The sequence below is a fragment of the Plecotus auritus genome (genome assembly GCF_963455305.1).
Source record: "Plecotus auritus genome assembly, chromosome: 13".
Taxonomy (NCBI): domain Eukaryota; kingdom Metazoa; phylum Chordata; class Mammalia; order Chiroptera; family Vespertilionidae; genus Plecotus; species Plecotus auritus.
Window position 1 is genome coordinate 12,746,753 of NC_137779.1, and position 19,915 is coordinate 12,766,667.

The following is a 19,915-nucleotide window of genomic DNA, read 5'->3' on the forward strand; positions in this document are numbered from 1 at the left end:
ATTGGTTGCAGGCTCCTCCCCGGCCTGCAGGGGGCAACCAGTCGATGTGTTTCTCTCACATCAATGTTTCTTTCCCTCTCTCTTCCACTCTCCCTAAAAATCAATGGAAAAATATCCTCAGGTTAGGATTAAGAAAAAAAAAAAAAAGAGAATACAAGCTTCATTAAAGTCTGTCTTGTTCACTGCTGTATCCCCAGCACTTTATTAAGGGCCGGGCACTTAATAAGTAAGTAAACATATGATGTTATTGAATAGATGTAACAGCTACCATTTATTTGGTCCTGAGCACTTAAATGCATTATCTCACTTAATTTGTTCAACACATATTTGAGCACCTACTATGTTCCAGGCACTATTCTATCTACATGCTGGTGATACAACAGTGAACAGAATAGACAATAATCCCTGCTCTCGTGGAATTCATATTTCACTATGATACTGGAATAGGATGAAGAACATTTGCTACTATTTTGACAGATAAGGAAACAGAGAGGACAGGCAACTTGCCCAAGGTCACCCAGCTAATAATTTCACCTTGACACCTGGTTCTTTTCTACTCTGCTGCAAATACTGGGTTTTGTCCAGCAATGGGTCTAAGTGATTACAGATCTCAATTTCTGCAATTGCTTCTCTGAAGGTTCAAACTTGTCTTTCTGGGAATCAGACACAGGGGAGTGGGAAGAGGTGAGTTCCATGACCTCAGAGTCCCTACACCACCACCCTCCCCGCCCCTCCCCCACTCTGTGACGATGGCTCACACCTGGGGTGTTGCAGAGTTGAGCCACAGGTCTCAGTCACCCCCACTGTCTTATCGGCATGTGACATCCCCAAGTGGCTGGGGCCTGCAGGCCTGGCAAAGAATGCAGTCCGAACAAAAATAAACCTGCCACATTCCTTGGCAGCCCCCTGCCCCTTCCCGCTCTCCAGCCATCCATCCTCACAGTGCAGCCTGCCAGGGAAGGCCAAGAGAGGAACAGTGGGGTGGAGGAAGCAGCCTGCTGTCCAACCCTGAGAAAGAGAGGGAGTGGGGAAGAGAGGAAGAGGAGAGAGAGAGAGATCACCTTATATGGGAACATGTGCAGACAATGTGTGGCAATGGCTTAGAGGGCAGTGGAGGTCAGATACCAGACAGATGGAAGAAATTAAACATGGGACAGAGAGTGTTCCTGGGCCCTGAAAACAGCTCTTGTTTCACAGCGAGTTCGCACAAAGCCTGGCCCGTTTTCCTTTTTTGCCTAAGCTGAGCGAGATGTTGAGTCCTCAACTCTACATGACTTTGAGCCAGGCCCTGGCTTGGCAGAAGTCTCACTCCCCTAAAGTAATTTCTTTAATGAACAAAAGTCTTCTTTGCAAAAAAGAAAAAGACTGGGCCTATTTCCCACAAGTTTACAGTATCTTCCTAAAGCACATAAATTAGTGGTTAATGAGTAAATACTCCATTTCTCATTCATTCATTCATTCATTCATTCATTCATTCAACAAATATAGAAAACCAATTATACACTGAGCCAGGGGCTGGGAAGATAGTGTTGACTGATGATGATGATGATGATGATGATGATAGTTACTATTTGTTGATTTGTACTCATCTGATAAATGTTTCAATTCATAAAAATTTACTTAGCACCTCCATGTTCTAGTCATTGGTATATAGAACATTGCTCTAAAACCATCTGGTCCCTGACCTGTAGAGTTTACAAGAGGGGTGGGAAAGTAGAAATGACAGATCTTAAACAGATTCTACTGGATCTTCACAACAGTCTTTTAAATGAGCTACTGTTATCTTCTCCATTTTTTTTTTTTGGAAAATGTTTTTTTAAATATATTTTTATTGATATCAAAGAGGAAGGGAGAGGGAGAGAGAGATAGAAACATCAATGACAAGAGAATCTTTTATCGGCTGCCTCCTGAACGCCCCCTACTGGGGATTGAGCCAACCTGGGCATATGCCCTTGGCCCTGGGTTGGGCTCATTCAAACCCAGGACCCTTCAGTCCGCAGGCTGATGCTCTATCCACTGAGCCAAACCGGCTAGGGCTGTTACCATCTCCATTTAACACAGTTTCTCAGCCTCAGCACTATGGATATTTTGGGCTGGATCATTCTTTGGTGTGTGTGTGTGCGCGCGTGTGCATGTGTGTGTGTGTGTGTGTGTGTGTGTGTGTGAGGAGGGTGGGGGCTGCTCTGTGCACTGTAGGATATTTAGCAATATCCTTGGCCTCTACCCACTAGTTGTCAGTAACAACCAAAAAATGTCTCCAGACATCATCAAATGTCCCCTGGGGGATAAACTCGCTGCTGGTTGAGAATCACTGATCCAACAGATGAGGAAGTAGAGGCTCAGGGCCAGTTAAGAAACTTCCTAAAGGTCATCCACTGGCAAGGAGGACTCACACCCTGGTTGTTCCCATTCATCTTGGCACCTACACAGGGAAAACAAACTAGCATTCCCAGGGCTAAGTGTGACAGATAGACAAGTTGTGTTTGGCTCACAGAGTTCTAAATAGAGTGCTAAACTATCATTCCTAGCGACAGGGAGTGGTGGGGACTGTAGCAAACTGTACAGTGCATATCCTCTCAGCTCCAGCCAATGTGCCACACAATGTAGTCAGATTTCCTAAATTTTCAAGGAAACCCAGAAATCCAGACAGGCTCATTGGTCCTGGCTGGCTTGATCTAGTCATGTGCCCATTCATGAGCCAATCGCTGACCAGAGGGAGGTGCTATTCCGATTGGTCAGACTTGGTCATGTGACCATCTCTAAATAGGGTATGGAGCTTCTTCCAAACAGGAGCTGAGAGTTGACAGTGGGGAATAAGTGAGTCCCTAAAGGAAAATTGGGTGCTGATATCAGAAAGGGGAATGGACCGGCCAAAAAAACAGACACATGTTACACCTGGAATTTTCCCTACCACTGACTCCTTCTAGCCTTCCAATATGCATCTATCTTCTCACCTACCCCCACCTGCCCTACTTTTGTGCCTGGGACATGCCCTTCCTCTCACTGGAAGGCCATCCTTATACCCTCTTTCCTCATTCAGATCCACTTCAAAGCCCAAGTCAAACCTCACTCAACCACTCTGGGCGACAATGAAATTGTCCTGGGAACTCCTAGTAAAGTGAGAATCTGAATCACATACTCCAGTACTCAGCTCCATAGCTATCAGATGAACGAATAAATAAGGAGATAATTTGCATGACTTGCAATAATTAGAAAACGGGGGTAAGATTAGAAGGAACTAGAAATGTTAATGGTAGCTGTCTCTGAGTGGTGGGTTATGGGCAATTCTGGCTTTTCTTCTTTATAGCTGTCAGCATTTCTACAATAAAAAAATACAAGTCTTAAGAGTAAAAAGGAAGTAATGCAAGTCTGGTTTAAACAGACTGTAAGCAAGAGAGGACAAGGACCAAGTGGTGATTCTGCTTTGTCCCCTAACTCGCAGCAGCAGGCACACGCGTGTAAGAGCTAGTTAGAGCTCCCTGGGAGCTGGATTAACTGCCTCAGGGCGTGTAACAGAGACGGTTGATTCCCTTCCCCAAGGCCAGTCCTCCTTTCCTCCTTCAGACTCTCCGAACTCAAATTCCGAGCGCTGTCCTCCCGCTCCCTCTGCATTGCCATGTGCGTCATCAGAGCAGACCCCAACTCCAACCCCTATACCAGAGCGTCAACCCCGATGGGTCTATTGGCACTGCTGACTTTTGAGCAGGATAAATTTGCTGATGTTGAGTTGCTGCACGAGTCACCTTGAAGTTTACATGGATGAAGTCAAACGTTCCTTAATGTTTAGGTGTTTAAGCTAATTTGAGTTGACCTTTCTGTTACAGCATCTTAACCAACCCAGGGTTCTGTTAAAGACATTGCACATACAGACACATACAAAGATCATCAAAAACAGTGATTTTCTGGGTGGTTGGGGGTGGCTATCAGAATTTGGAGTTAAGGACAGGTGTATATATTTTTATTTCAGAGAGGAAGGGAGAGGGAGAGTTAGAGATAGACACATCAATGATGAGAGAGAATCATTAATCGGCTGTCTCCTGCACATCCCCTACTGAGAATCGAGCCAACAACCCAGGCATGTGCCCTTACCGGAATTTAACCGAGGACCCTCCAGTCCACAGGCCAAAGCTCTACCCACTGAGCCAAACTGGCTAGGGCCAGGCATATAATTTGATAGTCTCTTTCGAGTTCCACTTTTGACCTAGAGCTATTCCAGTTGCACATGCAATTGCTAATAACCCATACAGACACTGAAGCAGAGAAAGGGGCTTGATTCTTTTTTTAAATTTCTTTATTGATTAAGGTGTTACATATATGTCCTTATCCATTACTCTCCCACCCCCCCCCACTCATGCCCTCACCCACCTGTTGTTTGTGTCCATTGGTTAGGCTTATATGCATGCATACAAGTCCTTTGGTTGATCTCTCTCCCTTACCCCCACCCTCCCCTACCTTCCCTCTGAGGTTTGATGGTCTGATCGATGTTTCTCTGTCTCTGGATCTGTTTTTGTTCATCAGTTTATGTTGTTCATTATATTCCATAAATGAGTGAGATCGTGTGATATTTATCTTTCTCTGACTGGCTTATTTCACTTAGCATAATGCTCTCCAGTTCCATCCATGCTGTTGCAAATGGTAAGAACTCCTTTTTTACTGTAGCGTAGTATTCCATTGTGTAGATGTACCACGGTTTTTTAATCCACTCATCTGCTGATGGGCACTTAGGCTGTTTCCAAATCTTAGCTATGGTGAATTGGGCTTGATTCTTTTTGCAAAATAAGGAGCAGTATTTGCTCTAGAATCCATTACATCCCATCACATCAAAACTGCTGCAAAACACCAAGTTCTGTAGTTTTTAAGGTATTTCTGGGAGCCTCTAAGATGATGCTGACTAAGAAAATAATAAGCCAAATGGCATAACCTCTATGAGCCTCAGCTCACTTATTGGTAAGTTAGATAGGACAGAATAAGAATTTTCTGATATTGAGGGTCAGAAAGTACTTCATGAATCATAGAGTGGGTAATTGGTTATCGATACTAAGCGGCCCAGACATACCGCATTGCGCTCCTAGCATTCAAATGGTCTAAATTGCCAGTGGATTGTCTGCATGTGTCCTTGTTGTTTCTCATGTTTCTGAGGCTCTGCTTCCTCATCTGCATACTGTGACAAGACCTCTTCTGACTGTGCACTGAATATGAAATAAGGACCTTTGAGAAAGAGAAACATATGCCACATTTATTATTTCACCATAATTCTCCTGTCCAGGAAAACAGCAAACAAAACAACTTTGAGGCAGACTTCAGAGCGATGTTGGTGCATCACTGCCCTCTGCTGGTCAGTGGCGGTACCACAAATGGTTTCAGAGAGGAGAGGGTTTGGGGAGAGGAACCCCTGGGAAACTGAGGCACAGAGAGAGGAAGGGACTTGGCTGAGGGCACCAAGCTAGCCACGGAAAGAGAAAAGCCTCAGATTTGAGACTCCTGATCTTAGCTCCTTTTACAGGGAGAAAAATGAGGGCTGGAAACTCACCCATTATGATTTCACTCTGCTGGCCCCTCAGGAGCTTTTCTAGACAGTCTTATTGGGATTTCTCTCTTTTGTTCCCCCTCACCATCCAAACTGCTTGGACATCCCATCTTTTCTTCATACCAGTGTAGCAGAGTTCTGTTGTTTGATGGGTGATTTATGAAAATGAGCTCAGATCCTTACAACTGCTTTGTAAGGTTGGACCAGGACCTAAAGATCAGAGTGGTTATGACACTATCCTAAGGTCCAACAGCGGGTAAGTACCAGAGTGGGATCTAAACTGTAGCCTGGGACCCCAAACCCACACTCTAACCGCCACAAAAAAATCATAGCATTTTTGTGTTGAAAATTTTGGATTGCCCAAAATGATAGTATTTGCTGGCAAACATATGATGAAGCAATTAGAGAGGAAAGATTTTGAGCGCCTCTCTTATTCACACATATATGATCTCGAATACTGTCCACAATATTGAGGCACAAATAAGGAAACGGAGTTCAAAGAGATTAAACTATGTGCCCAAGGACACTTGGTGAAAGCTGGCATTCAGACTGTAACCTCCTATTGGTGTTAGTATATAAATAAATTATGCTCTGCAGAACGTAAATAGGATCAAGTATGTAGTAGCCTAGAACACAGGCCTCCCCACCACAGCACCCCTTCGACTCTCCTGTAAACCATTTCCTCCCGGAGGCCTCAGGATTCCAAGTCCTCTTGATCTGGGTTTGAACCCCACATTTCTGAGCACTGCTATGAATATACCCTGGCTGGGTATATTATTTCATTTAATTCTTGTGGGAACACTGTGAGGTAGATAGGATCATCATCCCATTTCATAGATGAGCAAATTGTAGCTCTGAGAAGTTAAATATCTTGCTCAAGGGCATGGACGAGCCCAGGGGTGGATAATTTGCTGACATTCTACGTGATATTGTCTTCAGGCCTTATTCTTCCACGTCTTATTCTTCCCCGTTTGCAGACAGGAAACAGCGTTACGGAGAAGTGAAAGTAACTTGTCTCAGAGCCTTTGCATTCACTGTTCTCTCTGCAATGCTCTTCCCAGACATCCTGGCAACTGGCTCCCTCACCTTCTTAAGGTCTTTACTTAAAGGCCTCTTCTCAGGGAGGCCTTTGCTGACCACTCTATTTAAAAGTCCAATCTCCACTCTTGTATCTCGGTGACAAAAATAAAACAACCCAATTCAAAAGTGGGGAAAGGACTTAAATAGACATTTCTCTAAGAAGCTGTACAAATGGCCAACGAGCACATGAAAGAATGCTCAACACCCAATGATGTGCATTAAGAAATGCAAATCAAAGCTCTGTGAGATACTACTTCTTACCACTAGGATGCCTGTTATTTACAAAATGGAAAATAACAAGTGTTGGCAAGGATGTGGAGATATTGGAACCCTCATATGTTGCTGGCAGGAATGGAATATGATGCAGCCACTGTGGAAAACAGTTTGGCGTTTCCTCAAAAACTTCAACATATGACCCAGCAATTCCACTGAAACAATTGGAAACTGGAACTCAAATACTTGTACCAGAAGGTTCCTGGTAACATCTATATATATAAAAGCCTAATATGCAAAGTGTCCCCTCGGGAGTTTGAACGACTGGGAGTTCGATTGCTTGCTATGATGTGCGCTGACTGCCAGGGGACGGTGCGAAATGAAGGGAGGCCCCTGCTGGCAGCCAATAGCCACTAGGGACTCTACCCATGCACGAATTTTTTGTACTGGGCCTCTAGTTATTCATAACAGATAAAGGTGGAAACAACCTGAGTGTCCATCGACCAATGAACAGCTATATAAAATGTGATATATCCACACAAAGTATTATTCAGCCATAAAAAAGAATAAAATACTGACATAAACTAAAATGTGATGAGCCTTGAAAACATTATACACATTGAAAGAAGCCTGTCATAAAAAAACACATAGTATGATTCATTTATGTAAAATGCCCAGAATAATTAAATCCCCAAAGACAGGGGGAAAAAATGGTGGTTACCAGGGGCTGGTGAATCCATAGAGACAGAAAGCAGACTGATGGTTGCCAGGGGCTGCAGGGGAGGAGGGAGTGACTGCTAATGGGCACAAGGTTTCCTTTTAAGGTGATGAAATGCTTTGGAACTAGAAAGAGGTGGTGGTTGCATGGCATTGTGAATGTACTAAATGCCACTGAATTCTAAATCTTACAATGGTTAATTTTATGTTATGTGAATTTCACCTCAATTTAACCACTAAGCTCAACCCCAAACACATCTGATCTTCCTTCTTTGCTTGGTTTTTCCCCATAGGGGGCATGGCCCTCTCACATTCTATGTATCTGACTTGTCTATTATTTGTCCTGTTTCTTTAGAATATGAGCTCCAAGAAGGAAAGAATTTTGGTCTCTTTTGTTAATTCACAGATCCCAGAGTCCCTGGCACTCAGTAAATAGTTGTTAAATAAACGAATTAGGCCTGACTGACATGGCTCAGCGGTTGAGTGTCGACCTATGAATCAGGAGGTCATGACTTGATTCCCGGTCAGGGCACATGCTGGATTTGCGGGCTCTATCCCCAGTGGGGGGCATGCAGGAGGCAGCTAATCAATGATTTTCTCTCATCACTGATGTTTCTATCTCTCTCTCCCTCTCCCTTCCTCTCTGAAAACAATAAAAATTATATTAAAAAATAAATGAATTAGGAAGAATATGGTAATAAAGCAGAGTCCTGCCCCAGGGAAGGGTGCTTTAGGGAGAAGGAGGAACACATGTGTAATTTTGCTTAGTTTCAGGAACAAATATAGAAGACCATAATACACACAGTTAATGCCAACAATTATACATTCTCAAACTATTTGAACCACTTGGCAAGGTCTGGTGGGCCCCTGGGTGTGGAGGTGGGAGGCGGGTCCTGCATGTGGGAAGGCCCCGGGCCCCTGTCATAACCTCAGTCACTAGACTGCTGCAACAACACCTCCATGGCCTTTCAGTCTCAACACCACCCTGGAATTCCTGTTTTCCCTGTTGGCTCTCTTCTCCTGATCACCATAGCAACTGTTTTGAATCTTCTTCACACTCATCAAACCTCCCTCTGCCTTTCCTTTCTGTCTTCAGGCACCTCTGCTTCCTATTTGGCACAGAAAATAGATGCCATCTGACTGAGCCCGTCCTATCCTTCCTCCCTTACCTGCAACTACACTCACCTTTCCCTCTATCCCACATATCTTATCAGCAGCGCAGCCTGTAGAATTGTCTACACTGGTGGGAATGTTCTCCATCTTCACTGTCTATTATGGGAGCCATTAGCCACACCTGGATATTTAGATTTTGAAATAGGATGTGACTGCAGAACTGAAGTTTAAATTTCATTTAACTTTAAATAAATTATTTATTTTTATTGTTTTAAATATATTTTTATTGATTTCAGAGAGGAAGAAAGAGATAGAAACATCAATGATGAGAGAGAATCATTGATCGGCTGCCTCCTGCACGCCCCCTACTGGGGATCGAGCCCACAACCCAGGCATGGGCCCTGACTGGGAATCTAATTGTGACTTTCTGGTTCATAGGTCGACACTCAACCACTGAGCCACACCGGCTGGGCTAACTTTAAATAATTTAAATAGCCACATGTGGTGAGTGGTCATCCCATTAGACAGCACTGGTTTGGTGTAACGCAAAGAAAAACGTTTTTGGATAGCAGGGCGCTGGGCATTCTCCTAACTCTGTGACATTCCAAAGCAGCAGACGCATTTATTGTAAGGATTCTGAGTTAGGTGATGAGAAGGAAGGAAGAGAGGGTGAGCAAGACACGTTCCTGAGAAAGTGCCATGGAGAAATATAGAGGAAGAGGCCTCATTTTGACAGGCTTTTTAAAGTAGCTCCAGTTCCCAAGAAGGAAAGAAACCACAGTGACTCTTGGCTGAAACACTGTCCCTCCTGAAGGAGAGTCAGTCTGGCATCATTGTATCATCGCTGCAAATCCAAACTGGTACTGACACCAACAGGAGTTTTCGTGGGAGGAAGAACCAAACGCCAGCCAGGTGAGAGTACGGCGTTGTCAGTTATTTCAAAGAGCATCCAGTTATCTTTGTTCCCATTTTTCACTAAAACGCAAAATGGGTGCCACACGAATAGAACGATGACTTGAACGTCCCTTTTTGTGTAGCTGATTCTGCCCACATTTGATGATTCTATTGCATTTCAGTTACACATATTTTTTTAAGGGAGGGGGAGAGGCAGAGAGAGAAAGAAACATCAATGTAAGCAAGACACATCGATTGGTTGCCTCCCACACGCACCCCCAACTGGGGTTGGGGATCGAGCCTGCAACTGAGGTAAGTGCCCTTGGCCGGAATCAAACCCAGGACCCTTTAGTTCGTGGGCCAATGCTCTACCCACTCAGTCAATCCGACTAGGGCATTACACATCTTTTTAAACATGAAAAGTTAGAATACCACACCCTCTCCCTCCACTGACCTCCTCTAAATGGCTAGCCCTTTTAAGTAATTCCTTTCTCCCCTGATTTTAAATGTTTTTATCACATGCTAAGTTCCCACTTGTCTTTGTGTTTAATGCTCGACTCTATCCTGTTCCGCTCATTTATAGTCCGCTCACTAGCGGCCTTTAATCACACAGCTTTATAATCTCTCTTAATATCTCCTTGGCCTCTGGCTTATTTGTGAATCACTGGCTTTTGTCCTGGTTTCCTCTCCTCCCCGGATGCCTCTGCATAGTCTCCTTGGTGTTGGCATCCTTCAGGGATCTGCCCTCAGCCTTGCTCCATGCCACTGTACCCTCTCCCTGGGCAGACCTCCCACCTCCACTCTTGCCCCTTCTATCCATTTTCCAAGGTGTAACTGGAGAGACTTTACTAAAGTGAAAATGAAATCATGCTGTGCCTCTGCTTATAAATCTGCCTATTGCTCTCGGGACAAAGTCCAGACTCATAATCACAGCACAGGGGGCTGAAATATACTGGGTTTCCTCAAAGCACACCCTGAGACAAGAATGCTGGCGAGTAGTTCAACTGGGAGGTTGAGGGCCGGGAAGGGGATTTGGGAAATGGGCAGGCAGTCAATACAGGAAGCATTCAAGAGCAGGTCTGTAACAAGAAACACACACACACACACCCTTCACCCAAGCCTTCACATCCCCCCATTCCATTCATGACGTCCCTTTCTACTTCACACACAAAAAAAGAGACCACCAATCTTGATGTTCCTCTTTGAACATCTTTGTGGGGTTTTGTTTTGTTTTTGTTAAGCCTCACCCAAGGATATTTTAATTGATTCTTAGAGAGAGTGGAAGAGAGGGGAAGAAACAGAGAGAAACATCAATGTGAGAGAGACACATCGATAGGTTGCCTCCCACATGCGCCTTGATCAGAATCAAACCTGTAACCCTTCATTCCCCAGGCCGACACCTAACCACTGAGCAAACTGGCTAGGGCTCTTTGAACATCTTTGGATGGCTTACATGTTTCCATCTTAACTACCCCCTCAATCTTTCCTTGACTCTATGTCCCCCATCAAAAACCACCCTGAGCCCTAGCTGGTTTGGCTCAGTGGATAGAGCATTGGCCTACAGACTGAAGGATCCCGGGTTTGATTCCAGTCAAGGGCACATGCCCGGGTTGTGGGCTCAATCCCCAGGAGGGGGTGCACAGGAGGCAGCCGGTCAATGATTCTCTCTCATCATTGATGTTTCTATCTCTCCCTCTCCCTCTCTCTTCCTCTCTGAAATCAATAAAAAATACACACCCTGACCTCCCTCCCCTCATGGCTAAGCTGACAGGAAAAGCAGTCCTCATCAGTCCTTCCCTGCACGACTGCTTTGTGGGAAGGTGTTTCATTGCGAAGATGTGATTTGAAGTGTCTTTGGGTATTTAGGTCTGGCGATTCTGCACAGGTGAGGATCTCAGAAAGGCTTGGTCTGGATATAGAGATGTTTAAAGATCTATCAGTAATTTTTTAAAAGTAGTGCCTGTTAGGTGTGATCAAATAATTGAATTGATACCCCTTCCCCTGGGAATTGACCTTTAGGCCACTTCACAATGGACATTCCACTTGCTTAGACCACATTCCACCTGCTAAGGCGATTATCTCTCCCCTCTGGAGTTTCCCAGAATCCCAACCTGCACAGAGAATTCTCCGCCCAGAAAAAGCCCACCTAGAGTCCTTTAAAAACCTCTGACTCCCAGTCTTTGGGTGCTGGCACCATTTGGGGCTCAGCCCACCTGGGTTTCCAGATGACCTTTACCCCTTTTGGCCTCGTGCATCCTCCTTAGGTGACCCTAACAGTGCCTGCATTTGGAAGAGAAAACTTCATAGAAGTGGCCTTAGTGTGCACTCAGCTCAGAGTTTCAGATTAAGGATTCTTGGACCATTTGAATCTTAGCTTTATTGCTTCTGAGGAAACAGCTGAGTCCACTTTAAAACCCAGATCTGAAGTTGACCGTTTTATACAAAGCCTGCTTTGCTTTGATCCTGCCAAAATTTGCTTTCATTGAAATTTAAGCTAAACTCCACCAGAATCCTACAAAAACTCTGTCCCTTTGCTTGGGGACACCCCACGGCTCCTCTGGCATATGTTCACCCTCATTGAGGGGTCAAATCCTAGCTTTGTTGGATGGCAAGTTTGTTCCTGGGAGTCTTAGGCTGCTGGGCCTAAGTCCTGGATGGACCTCCCAGAGCACAGAGGAGGATAGAGAGAGGAACCAGACAGAGGGTCGTGCAGAAAATATTCAGCATAGAAGTAAAGTCCACCCTCCTCCCCACTACCCAGCAGATCTGATTCCCCACTATCTACAGACAGGAGTGTTGTGAGGAAGTGTGTGTGGGGTGAGGGCGGAAGGGGAGGCGGAGACCTTCGTTCACCCAGTGTTCATACACATCTGGGGCTGAATAAAGGATTGCAGAAAATGAATCAGTCAGTCTCTGAGTGGCTCCTGAGGCCATGGAAAGATCTAGGCCCTTTTCTAAGGCACAATGGAAGCACTGGATCTCCTGACATTTGAAGGGCTGCCCCTTTCCCCCAAATGAAATGAGTCAAAAAAGTGAAAGGAACAGGGGGAAGGGCAGAATTCTAAAAATAAAAAAAAAAAGCCCTTCCTTTGAACACCATCATTGTGCCAGCATGTGAGGGAGGCCAGCGGGGGCGGGGTCAGCTGCCAGGCAGGCCTATAGGACTTGACTTCGCTTGTTTATCCCCCAGCCATGTCTGGACAGCAGCCAGGGTCCGCCCCCATTCTGTCATCATTGGAGGAGCTCAAACTTAAAGGCTCCAGTTTAAATTCAGGGCATTTCAGTTTCTCTTACTGGTGGGCCTGCTTGTGGCCCTTCTGGAGCCAGCCCCAAGACAAGAGCAAGCCTCTCACCATGCCAGCCTGCTGCGATGATATCTTCCTGTATGAGACCAACAAAGTCACCCGGATCCAGAGCACGAGCTATGGCACCATTAAGTGGTTCTTCCACATGATTGTCTTTTCCTATGTTAGGTAAGTGGGGTGTGGAGATGACCCCAGATCTCTGCAGTGGTTGCTGGCACAGGAAACCCCAAGGTGCAGCTTCTAGTGCACATCCTGAAGTCCACATGGTTTTAAGACCTGAGATGTGTGTCTCACAGCAAGCTGGCGGAGAAGTGTGTTTGTGTGTGTGGTGGGGGGGGGGAGGGGAGGGTATGGGTGCGGAGAGTGGCCAGCAAGCAGCAGACAGGAGGAAGCTGTGCTAGTTTGCTACAGAAAGAAGCTTGGGAGGCAAGTGTGACACTCTGAGTTCTATCCCAGGCCTGCCAGGGCGAAATGGGTAGGGCATGCCTGGGAAAGGGGGGAAAACATAGGGCAACACCCTTGATTTCCAGGGAGAAGGCCATGAATCAGGGTGCAAGTAGTGATGCTGCTGGTAGCTGTCTGAGTCATCATTGCTTAGGGGCAGGAACAGGACCAGACTTGTAAACATCACTTTAGATCTTCTCCATGGTTAGGAAGGCTCCCCACGCTCTTCTTTTCTTTTACAGCTTATTGAGATATAATTTGTACACTATGCAATTCCCCCATTTAAAGTGTACAATTTCGTAGTTTTTATCATATTCACAGAGTTGTGAAATCATCACCACAATTTTAGAATATTTACATCACCTCAAGAGGAAATCCCACCTCCCTTAGTTACATTCCCATTCCCCCGAAGCTTCGGGCACCCACTGATCTGTTCTTTGTCTCTATGGATTTGCCTATTCTGAACATTTCATATAAATGGAATCACACAGTATGTGGTCTTTTGTGTCTGGCTTCTCTCACTCAGCATCATATTTTCAAGGTTCGTCCATTGGAGCATGTATCAGTACTTCATTCTTTTCTATGGCTGCATAATATTCCACTGTATGGATGGACAACTTTGTGGTGGACATTTGGGTTGTTTCCCAATTTGGGGCTATTACGGATCATGCTGTTGTCCAGCTGGTGTGGCTCAGTGGTTGAACGTCAACCCATGAACCAAGAGGTCACTGGATGGATTCCCAGTCAGGGCACATGCCTGGGTTGTGGGCTCGATTCCCACTAGGGGGCAGGCAGGAGGCAGCCAATTGATGATGTTTCTCATCGATGTTTCTCTCTATCACTCTTCCTTCCTCTCTCTCTAAAATCAATAAAAACATATTTTTAAAAAATCATGCTGTTCTAAACATTTGTGTCCAGGTTTTTGCAAGAACATATTTTTGCATGAACAGTTTTCTTGGGTATGTAACTATGAATGAAATTGGTGGATCACTTGGTAACTCTTTCAACCTTTTGCGGAACCACCCAACTGTTTTTCACAGCAGCTGCACCATTTCACATGCCCACCATCAATATTTGTCCCAATTTCTCCACATCCTCACCTGACACTTGTTATTATCTGTCTTTTTGGATTGCGGGCATCCTATTGGGATGTAAAGTGGTTATCTCTTTGTGGTTTTGGTTCACATTTTCCTAATGGGTAATGCCCCCTTGCTCTTTGTGTTGATGAAGAAGAAGATGATGATGATGATGATGACAACTCACGTCTGTACAGGGAGACAGTGTTGTTTACCACCTAAGGGTTAGAGTCACTCAACCTCTCTGAGCCTCAGATTCTGCCTCTGTTCACAGAGTGGTTGTGATAATTAAGTAGAAAAGGCATGCAAGCCCTTCTCAACACCTGGCATAGGGTAGGAGCTCCCCAAATGTCAGCTCTTTTTCCAAAGAATCTTTTTTAATCTAATGGGTACCTTCAGAATGCAGTACCCCCTCTCCTCTGACGGTCAGAGTAACCATGCCCACACTTGCGGTTTGAGATCTGAAAAGGTGGATTCAAAAATCCTTTACCTCGCCGAAACCGGTTTGGCTCAGTGGATAGAGCGTCGGCCTGTGGACTGAGAGGTCCCGGGTTCGGTTCCGGTCAAGGGCATGTACCTTGGTTGCGGGCACATCCCCAGTGGGAGGTGTGCAGGAGGCAGCTGATCGATGTTTCTCTCTCATCGATGCTTCTAGCTCTCTATCCCTCTCCCTTCCTCTCTGTGAAATAGCAATAAAATATATTTAAAAAAAAAAAAAAAAATCCTTTACCTCTTTGTGTTTCCTTTTCTGTAAAATGGGGATGATGGTTGTTGTGAGAATTAAATGAGTTAATAAATGCAGAGCTGCTAGAAAAATACCTGGCATATGGCAAGCCCTTACTAAGTGTGATTCTTCTTATTAATAGTAATTATTAGGATAATCATTATTTAATTCATGTGTTTACTATGCAACAAACATTGAATGATAAACCCATATGCTAGAATTCTAAAGTAAGACATTACTTAGACAAGATATTATAGGGCTGATGATAAAAAAAACATCGTAAACTCCTACAAAGATCATATTTCACCATTCCATGTAACAGATAATGTAACCTTCTGGTATGTTTGGGTCCAGCACACAGTTTCTTAAAAACAGATCATTGTACATATGAGAAAGATTATTATGAGAACACCTTACAATGATAACTATTTTTCTTCCACATGGTGGACTCTTATTTTACATGCATTTAATTCCCTTAATTTCAGTTACACACATTCCACCAGAGCATGGAGGGAGGGCACAATTAAAACAGTGCAATGATTCGGTGACTGGTGCCCGGAGTAAGGGGGAGATGGATACTTGAGTTGGGGTTCCCTCAGTCAGTCTCTGCTTCCACGTGCTTCTCACAGAGTGAGCATTTTGCCGTCCTACCTGTGGATCTAAATACACCTTTTCCACTCAACGTGCCCCTGGAAATAAGCCAACTCCTTCACATTCGCCTTCCTTTCACTTCCCGCAAAACTGGAAAAACAGCAACTTGTTCCAGGGCAGCAGGAGGAAAGCCTGTGGCTATGCACTGTACACAATGCATGGGCCTAGCAAAGGCAACTTTAATGAGACACAATTTTTACCTTAAGTCCCGACTTTGGAAGATAATCCCACGTAAAATGCTTTCCCATTGTTTATATTTTAAAATATAAAATTGAAGAAATAAATGCTGCCAGCTTTGCTTTTCCCCTCTGTGTTAGTGGAAGATTTATATCTCTCTGAATGGTGTCCCATAGAACACAGTGTGGGCAATGCTACCTTCAATTGTATTCTGAGGCTGCAAGTTGATATAACTGCAACTTGGCTATCTGTGAAATGGGTAGACTCATGGTGGCCCAGGGTTGAGGGATGTTGTATGCATCAAATTGGACTGGTGTGGGCCACTGATGGAAGTCCAGACAGGCTCAGGTAAAATCTGGGATATGCAGCAGCAGGTGGTGGGTTCTGGCCACAGGGTTCTGGGTTCAGTGGTTGTACATACTAGGGCCGAAAGGCAAAAGGCCAGGATAACAAAGTAAGACAGTGCATCAGTTATTAAAACTGGGGTACAGGATGGGCTACAATACTGGAAATAAGACTAGAGGCCGAGTCTGGTTGGCATAGCTCAGTGGTTGAGCATCAGCCTATGAACTAGGACAGTGGTCGGCAAACTCATTAGTCAACAGAGCCAAATATCAACAGTACAACGATTGAAATTTCTTTTGAGAGCCAAATTTTTTAAACTTAAACTATATAGGTAGGTACATTGTTATTAACTTAATTAGGGTACTCCTAAGCTGGCCTTTGCTAAAAACTCAAGGGGCCAAAGAGCCGCATGTGGCTCGCAAGCCGCGGTTTGCCGACCACTGAACTAGGAGGTCACAGTTAGATTTCCGGTCAGGGCACATGCCTGGGTTGCAGGCTCCATCCCCAATAGGAGGCAGCCGATCAATGATTCTCTCTCATCATTGATGTTTCTATCTCTCCCTCTCCCTCTCCCTTTCTCTCTGAAATCAATTAAAAAAAAAAAAAAAGACAAGAGGCTGAGCAGCTTCTCATAGTCCCTCACAACCAAGGTCAGGTCTGGAGTCAAAGGCAGGGAGTGCAGCTGCAGGCAGGGTCACGTGGCTCAGCTCCCAGGGTTTCAGCAGTATGTGGACAGGATGCTGAGTAGGTCTGTGCTAGTCATATTGTTTGGATGTCTGACAGCAACCTACCTCAAGTTAGCCAGCAAGCCACACAGGGGGACTTACTGTCAAGTAACTGGGCAGCGGAAGCGATGGAACTGTCCTCTGACATGGATGGTCATAAAAGTCCAAACTGTGTTATCAGGGCTGGTTCTCTCTCTATATCTTGGATCTACTAAGATTTTCGTTTTCTTCTTAAATAGGCTATCTATGTAGGAAGGTGGCACACCTCATATCCTCCCCTTATAGCAACGAGAGGAACAAACAGGGTTTCTTGATAGCTCTGCCAAGAAAGTCCCAGGAAAGACTCTGATTGGTTGAGCTTGAGTTACATATTCATCCCTTAACCAATGAATGTGGCTAGGGGCATGGTGTCACCTGACTGGCCAACCCTGGGTCATGTGCTCACTCTTGTGGCAGGAAGTAGAGAGAGGGTAACAGAGCTGAATGAGTTGGATCTAACCACAGTCAATGGCTTTTCCTTAGGAAAAAAGAATTCTGTTGCTGGAAGAAATGGGAAAAGAAAGTGGTAGGTAGGGGTGGAGTGGGAGGGATAGTCAAAAAACAGACATGCATTACAAAATCTCAATGGATAATCATGATTTGAACAGTGCAATTATGGGGGAATTCCCATGTTATGGACTCCACTTCTTGATTATATGTCACAGCTTAATTTCCCAGCTTCTCTTGCAGCTAGGACATAGGCATGAGACCCAAGCCCAAGCTTTTCAAATATAAGAACTATGCAACACTTTAGTACGCAGGGAATAACATCATGTGATGGGCGTGAGCAGAATTCATCTTTAGGAATTTATGGGGGCAGTACCAACCTTGACCTAACCAATGGGGACCACTTCCCTGAACCCCATGCTTTAGAAATCTCGCTGTGGCACTCTGCTGGCTGCAAGCTTCCCCATGAAGTAAGAAGCCAGTTTCCTACTGCTGCTTAAGGAATTACTCCAAACTCAGTGGCATAAACCACCATCCACGTAGCAGCTCACAGTTCTGTAGGTTAGTGATTTGGGCAATGACTGGGTTCTCTGCTCAGAGACTCACAAGGTTGAAATCAAACTGTGAGCTGGGTCGAGTTCTCACTTTGGGACTCTGGGGGAAATTTTTACTTCTAAGCTCATTCTTGTTGGTAAAATTCCAATTCCTTACAGTTACAGGATTGAGAGCTCTGTTTCCTCGCTGGCTGTCAGCCAGGGGCCACTCTTAAGATCCTAGAAGTCACCTTCATTCTTTGTGAATGTGGCCTTTTCCAGCTTCAAGCCAGTGATGAAACGATGAATTGTTCTCATGTTTCAAGTCTCTGACTTCTCTTCTGAGACCAGCCAAAGAAAACACTCTGCTTTTAAAGGGCTCATGGGGTTGAGTCTGGCCTACCCAGGTGTTCTTCTTAGGGTCAGCTGTGTAATAGAACCTAAACATGAAAGCATATCCATCATACTCAAAGCTCAGGGCGTTAGGCAGGGTTCATATACCAGGATTCAGGAAACATTGGGGGTCATCTTAGAGGTTTGCCTGCCACAGGGCCAGAATGTGCCCATTCAGAGCTGCACTCACCCATCCCACCAAGCCCTGGGGATGCAGGACTGCAGAATTCTCTTCCCAAATGGCCCTGAACCTCTTCCTAGATTTATTCTCTTGAGAGAAGACTATAGCATCCATGGGCACAGACAGGTGTATACAGGTAGAGGGTGTGGAGGGAGGTTGGGCATGGAGAAGATAGGAATACAAATGTAGGGAGAGAGATCATTTAGGAGACTACAGGATAATCAGGTGAGAGTTGATGGTGACCTGGCCTAAGGAAGTGCCAGTGGTAGAGAAGTAGATGGATTTGAATAACATTAGGAAAATAAAACAATAGAATGCATGAGGAGGAGTGAGGGAAAGGATAAGTTAAGGAGTGTGCCATGTTTTGGGCTTGAGCAACCGATGGGTGGTGGAAGAATTTATTGGGGTAGGGAATATGGGAGAAAAAGCCCAGTTGGGGGTGGAAGATGAGTTCAGAACTGAAGGTTTGATGTGTCTGTGGGACACACAAATATAGAGGCTCAGTGGGTAGTTAGATATATGAATCTGAAGCTAAAGATACAGATTTCTATGTCACCAGCATATATGGGGCAACCAGAACCATGGAAGCAACTGCAACTGACCAGCAAGAGAAAATGTGGATGAGAAGGTAAGAAGGCTTAGAACAGATTCCCGAGGAATGCTAACCTTTAAGTGATGGGAGCACAGATGTCCTGGTAGGATCTCAGCAGGGCGGTTATAGAGATACAAAGAAAGTCAGGAGAATGGGGATTCCAGGAAGCTGAGGGGAGAAAGGGAAGGAGCTAGTGTGTGATCATTGGTGTCAGATGCTGCTGAGAGTCCCAAAAAGAACAGGTCTGTGGGGCATCTATCGGACTCAGTGAAGATGAAGTTGTTTACTTGGCAAGGGAGGCTTTGGAGGGATGGGCGCCAGACTGTAGTGGGTGGAGGAATGGATGGAGACGCGGAAATGGATGGGGTGACTCATTTTTCAAGGGACTTGGCTACAAAGGAGAAGAGAGACATCAAGTGGTGGTAGGAGAAGAATATGGGGTCGAGGGAGGACTCATTTTCAAGATGAGAGATGATGTTGAAATGTAGATGGAGAGGAGATGGGAGAGAAGGAGATGATGAGATAACTGAAAATTGTCATGGTTATCAGTGACACCAACTAGCAACCCTAAGGAAAGCTTACTGTGTTCTGGGGCTGTTCTAATTGTCAGACAGTTCTTCTTCACTTCGAGCCCAAATCCATCTCCCTGTCATTTCCCCGCTTTGGTTAGAGTTCTGCCCTGTGGCCTTTCTACTTGACACTCTTCAAATGGCTGCACCCTGCTATCATATTTCTCCTC

The 19,915-nt window shown here is 45.0% G+C and overlaps 2 protein-coding genes across 2 annotated transcripts in view; one reads left to right on the forward strand and one right to left on the reverse strand.

The window, feature by feature from the left end:
* IFT81 (intraflagellar transport 81) overlaps positions 1–19,915 on the reverse strand; it is a 130,528-nt gene that overhangs the window by 65,099 nt on the left and 45,514 nt on the right. The gene's annotated exons all lie outside the window — the stretch shown is intronic.
* The window catches only part of P2RX7 (purinergic receptor P2X 7), a gene marked incomplete at both ends in the record, with an annotated part of 40,882 nt that continues 33,865 nt past the window's right edge, over positions 12,899–19,915 (forward strand). Inside the window, one exon of the mRNA XM_080650637.1 lies at positions 12,899–13,017. Coding sequence (XP_080506763.1) covers positions 12,899–13,017 — 119 coding nt within the window. The remainder of the gene's footprint in view (positions 13,018–19,915) is intronic.